The sequence below is a fragment of the Apaloderma vittatum genome, unplaced genomic scaffold (genome assembly GCF_000703405.1).
Source record: "Apaloderma vittatum isolate BGI_N311 unplaced genomic scaffold, ASM70340v1 scaffold30679, whole genome shotgun sequence".
NCBI lineage: Eukaryota > Metazoa > Chordata > Aves > Trogoniformes > Trogonidae > Apaloderma > Apaloderma vittatum.
In genome coordinates, this window is record NW_009735117.1 from 6,622 (window position 1) to 12,469 (window position 5,848).

The window sequence follows — 5,848 nt, forward strand, 5'->3', positions numbered from 1 at the left end:
CCTGCGCTGTCTTGCCTGATGGATCTCAGTGTAGTTCCGTAGCAAAATACGAGGTCTTTGGCATTGAAAAGCGATGCGCTCGTTGACACGGATTTCTCTTTCTTGTATCTGTGTGGGGTAAGCCGATCTCTGAATCCATCCCGCTGTTTTAAACGATAACTGGTGTTTACAGACGGGAGCTGGTGTCCTTTCCCCCCCTCCCTGCGCTGTCTTGCCTGATGGATCTCAGTGTAGTTCCGTAGCAAAATACGAGGTCTTTGGCATTGAAAAGCGATGCGCTCGTTGACACGGATTTCTCTTTCTTGTATCTGTGTGGGGTAAGCCGATCTCTGAATCCATCCCGCTGTTTTAAACGACTGTATGTTCATTTCTTTTAGTGGTGGTTAAGTTGGGGGTTTGGACCGGGCGTTGGGTATCTTCTTCCTACCTTCGTCTCTGAGATTACTGTAACCTGAAAATCTTGTTTTGTTTTTCCAGTTGCAATTTCTGAGCAGTTTTGTCCAGAAGACTGTGCTCAGGTTATGACGACTAATCCCAAACCGAACAAGGCGTTAAAGGTAGGGAAGAAAGCCGAGTTGGGTGGTTGGGAGGGGCAGGGGAGGCTGTTGCAGAACCGTGTTCTGTGCGATGTCAGTCAGACGTGACTGTTCTTCTTCATTCTAAGACAATCCTACATATGGGTGCCAATGCAATTTTCTGCTATCTAGTGGAAAGGGTAGGGTAGAAAAATGCCAGAAATACCCCCCAAAAAAGTCCAAAGTCTCTGGGATGGCACAGAGGCTAGCGTATCCCAGTTGCTGTCCGAGAGGCTTTTGAGTATAGCAGGTATTGGCAGCATCCTGAAACCAGTGCTCGCAGGCCTGTCAGTGAAGTACTTCTCCTCTCAGGACTGGGAAGCACTGGGGAAGGGAAATGTTCAGCTGGTGTCTCTCAGATCCATGACACAGTAAATGCCCCGGACATACTGGCTTGATGGTAGTTGGTGGATAGATAGTGCATGCATTGTCGCAATTTCTTTCTGGTGTCTTAGCTCTTCATTCCAGATGTCCTGCAGTCTCTGAAGAGACAAAAGAATGATGTCTTAAAGGTTCTGGACTCGATCGTAAAAGTCTTTTCCAACCTAGATGATTCTAGAAGAGTAGATGATTCCATGGAGCTCTTGGAGCGAGTCCAGAGGAGGGCTACCAAGATGGTCAGAGGGCTAGAACACCTCTGCTGTGCGGACAGACTGAGAGAGTTGGGCTTGTTCAGCCTCAGAAGAGAAGGCTCCAGGGGGACCTTATAGCGGCCTGCCAGTACCTGGAGGGGGCCTACAAGAAGGCCGCGGAGGGGCTTTTTACAAGGGCCTGTGGTGCTAGGATGAGGGGTAATGGGTGGAAGCTGGAAGAGCATAGGTTTAGACTAGATATAAGGAAGAAGTTCTTTATCCTGAGGGTGGTGAGATACAGGGAGGTTGTGGATGCTCCATCCCTGGAAGTGTTCAAGGCCAGACTGGATGGAGCCTTGAGCAACCTGAGCTAGTGGGAGATGTCCCTGCCATGGCTGGGGGCCTGGAACTAGATTATCTTCCAGCCCAGATCATTCTACGATTCTATGATTTCGACGGTAACTGTGGCAGGAAACCTGCCTGAGAAAAGTGCACGGGGCCTTGGTGTCTTTCTCATGTTACTTCAGAGTCTGTCCTGGGCACCAGGAAAACTAAATCATGCTGTGGTCCTTGAAGGCGAGCAGGGTTGGTTTTGTTCGCTGCTTGGATGAGCAGTTTTCAACAAAAAGCCACAAAATACTGAATTAAACCCTGCAGACAAGTGGCTCTTCTGCTTTTGAGATGCTGCGCCAGTGTCCGAGCATGATGCTGAGAAAAGGTGTCATCTTTAGCATCCCGTGTGAATTCTGGGTCCTGACAGAGGAACACAGAGGGCTTCAGTCAGCTTTACATTTACCTCCTTAAAAACTTGCTGTTCAGTTCACACGGGATGTGTAAGGCTCACTGCATTCTCTGACTTCAGAGGGTTGCCCAAACTCAGACAACGGCAGCGCACAGCCCTCTGCCGTGTTAACCAGCTGTTTCAGTGGAGCGTGTGCTCTCTGCAGTGCTTTGGGGGTGTTTTCCAGGTTGGGGTGTCACGTTGCTGAGGGGTGGCCTGTCTCTCCTGGCTGTCCAAAACATCTGTTGGTGTAGGGTTGCCACTACCCCTGTGCTGTTGGTATTTGCAGGTAAAGGAGGAGTCGGGAGAGAATGCCCCAGTGCTGAGTGATGATGAACTCGTGTCAATGTCCGTACGGGAGCTGAACCAGCACCTGAGGGGTCTCACCAAAGAGGAGGTCATCCGTCTGAAGCAGCGGAGACGCACGCTGAAGAACCGGGGCTACGCTGCCAGCTGCCGCATCAAGCGCGTGACTCAGAAAGAGGAGCTCGAGAGGCAGCGGGTTGAGCTGCAGCAAGAGGTGGAGAAGCTGGCCAGAGAAAACAGCAGCATGAAGCTAGAGCTGGACGCCTTGCGCTCCAAGTACGAAGCACTCCAGACCTTTGCTCGTACTGTGGCGCGAGGGCCTATTACCCCGACCAAAGTTGCCACCACCAGTGTCATCACCATCGTGAAATCAGCCGAAATCTCATCCAGTTCTGTGCCGTTTTCAGCAGCGTCCTAGTGCCCTCAGTGCGGGGAACTAGCAGCCTTTCGGAGGGGAGAGGGGATAAGGCTCTCAAGCGTTGTTCCGGAGTCCTTGGTCATGTCAAGAATCGGCATTTTAACAATTCTCTTCCAAAAGTGCAAAAAATAGAAAAAAAAGAAAAGAAGAAAACAAACCCAGAAGCCTACAAAGGGAACTTAACTGGCTGCTTCTGTCTGGACTTGGTGGCTCCATCAACCCCTCGCGTCCAGGATTTGAGTTCTGTATGCAGTACAAATTGCAAGATCTGCTTCCTTCTTCCCCCTGCCTCCCCAAGCCCTTCTCAGCCGTGGACAGCTTTCCAGCTGGGAGAAGATACCTGAGGAGCCTCCGGGGTCTTCGTGGATGATGCTCAAGAGCCAGGAAACAGATGGACCGTAGAAATCATCATGTGAGATGAATGTATGAAAAAAAGAGTTTCCTTTAGTGGGATCCCTACTCCCTGTAAGAAGGGTCTCCGCTACCTTCCCCGCTTCCATCTGGTGTTACAAGGGCAGGGATATAGGTTTGGGTAAGATTTCATCCTGCTATGAGTGGATGGGAGTGGGAGGATGATGGAGACTAATGCTTGGGTCTGACCACACCCATTAGGAATAACCTTTTGTTTTCAATCATGCTGTTAAAATATGGAAAAATATATATTTTACATATTTTAATATGCCCTGTTACCTGTGTGGCCTGTAAAAACTACATTGCAGCCTCCTTTACTCCAAGCCCAAGTTTCCCGATAGCTCCTTCCCTAAGGTGTGCCTGTGAATTGGGTATATTTATGCAGTTTATTTCTTCCAAATGATCCTCAGTCTTGAAGTAGCTGCTTTTTCTTCTTTTTTTTTTTTTTCTGGATTCCCTGAAGCTCAAGGGAAGGAGGCACAGTAAATGCTGTGAAGAGCTCTGTGATGGGGAAGAGAAGGGGAGGCAGGAGGAAAAATGCTGCAAGTATTAGCAGGTGGAGGCAGAACTGGCTGCAAGAAGGTGGGATGGTTCTGCTGGGGTCAGCACTATGAGAAGGAGTTTGTGCAGAGTGTTTCGGAAAGATGTTTTTAAAGCACTGAAGTGTAACTAGAGGGCAATAGCATTCAGACGAGAGGAGAGAAGTTGTAGAGCCTCCTCTTTGACAAAGGCATTGGTAGGTTAGTGATGAACATCCCAGCTGGAGAGCTGGTCTCACCAGTCTTTGACCAGAGAAGGGCTATGGGGAGGTCAGATGGGAGCTGGAAGAATCTTTTCCTCTCCGTAGCAGGTCAGATGCTGAAGCTGGGATCCAAAGAGTAGTGAACAACCCTCAGTGTTCAGACAACCTGTGTGAATGTGACCCTGAAACTTGACACTTTTCTCTTGTGAGTGGGTGAATTATCCCTGAGAGGCACACGGAGGGCAAGATGGAAAAATCAGGTGTGTGTATAGGGGACGGAAGAATTGGGATCGAGAAGTCGTTCGTAGGGCTCTGAGCAGTGGTTTGGGAGAGGGAATGCTGGTTTGGCAATGGGCAGGAGGTGGGAAGCCGAAAGGAGAGATTCTGCTGTTGCGCAGAAGCGCTGAAAAGACGAATGTTTCCAGGTCACTGTAAAAAAAAAAAAAAAAAGCTATGTTGGTGTTTGTGTGTTTCGTTGTTGTTTGTTTTTTTCTGTTTTCTTTTTCAAATAGGAAAGAAAAGGGACTGTGAGTTTTGCAGGGCAGGTCAGAAACTTGTGGAACGGACGATGCCTGTTGTGACACAAGTGAGAAGAGAATGAGATTGCTGAAGTTTAAGATGAGAAGAGCTTAGAGAATTTGGGCTCCAGAACAGAAAAAAATGATCACGGAGAATTCATAAGTGTTTTGGACTGAAAGAGAATAATCAAGTGCTACCACTGTTGCAAAGGGGACAGGAAGCTGGCATCTGACACCCAGTATAATTTGTTGTTTGAGGCTTTGTCTTGCCTTCAGTGGCAGTAAGTTTGCAGAATTTTAGTGAAGCCCTACTTGTCTTTGGAAGAAGTTGTTAGGTTGCCTTTTTTTTTTTTTTTCACCTTGTCATAGGAGTGTCTGGATTTCCCAGGAGGGTCCTTTGTGAAATAGGTTAATGAAAAGAGAAACCTCAGACTTGGTTCTCGTTCAGTCCTCAACATCGACATCCGTGACCTTACTGAGCCAGAAGGGGTGTAAGTGAAACGCTTCCTGAAGGCTCGTTACCCCTGCCAGATCTATGTGTTATGGAGGGGAGCAGGGAGTTTCCTTCAAGGGGTTTTGTGGTTTTTTTTTTTTCCCCAACACATAGAGTTTGGATGACACTTAGCATTACCTCATTTCTCCTCCACTCCCTCCCTATCTCCGAACAGGCAGATCAACGTCCTGTGTATCAGTACCAGTTATTGACTCCCACAGCAGAAGCTGAGGAAGAGAAAGATGTTACTGTCATTTCCTGGTCCTCTCATGTTCTCCAGCTCGCAGACATTGGAAACTTTCCCAGACCTTACAGGTGCCTCTGAAAACAGGCAAAATGGAGACTGCTGGCACTGTTGGGGCTTTAAACGAAAGCTTTGATGAAAAAGGCCAGTTGACTTGAAAATGCCCAAATGCTTCCAGTCTTTAAAACAGCTCCAGAGCTCCATGACATTCCTGGCTAGATAGGAACACCCTCTGGCTGCCCTTGACCCCCTGCCAGGGAAATCAGACCAGTTGCACCGAGGGGGACGGAGGTCGGACTTGGTTCCGTGGGGTCTTCATGCTGTTGGAGTGAGTTGAGAAACATATCTTTACGTGGCACTTCCCTTGCGGCCAAGTATTTCTTTTTTTCCAGTTCTTGGAAGGGTGCCAAAGGCTTGTCCAAGTAATTGCTAGTATAGTGCTGGTAGGCACTTAAATCTCTGGTCACTCGATAAAGAACAAGAGGCCTGGGTGTTGTTAAAGCTGTTGATACCATAGCCATGGTAGGTAATCCATATTGGATATCCATAAGGACCACGTGGAAATATTTAAAGAGAGAGAAATATATATATAAATATATAATTATATACATTTTATCGTACAGATTTTTCGTAAAAAAAAAATAATTTTTTTTCCAAGTTTGATACTGTAAATCTTTATTAAAAGAAATTGCCAGTCCAGGGCTCCCTGGGTGGTGACCTGGAGGGGAATGAAATGTCCTGGCTAAACTTCCACAGAGGGATCAGAATTGCAAGGTAACGTGGAGGGA

The 5,848-nt window shown here is 47.7% G+C and overlaps 1 protein-coding gene across 1 annotated transcript; it reads left to right on the plus strand.

Moving 5' to 3' along the window:
- The first annotated feature begins 480 nt into the window (after window positions 1–480).
- On the plus strand, window positions 481–2,781 carry MAFK (v-maf avian musculoaponeurotic fibrosarcoma oncogene homolog K). Its single transcript, XM_009876495.1, has 2 exons — window positions 481–557; window positions 2,218–2,781. Exons 1-2 carry the CDS (start codon window positions 522–524, stop codon window positions 2,650–2,652), a joined length of 471 nt encoding a protein of 156 aa, XP_009874797.1. The 5' UTR covers window positions 481–521; the 3' UTR covers window positions 2,653–2,781.
- Window positions 2,782–5,848: the final 3,067 nt, after the last annotated feature.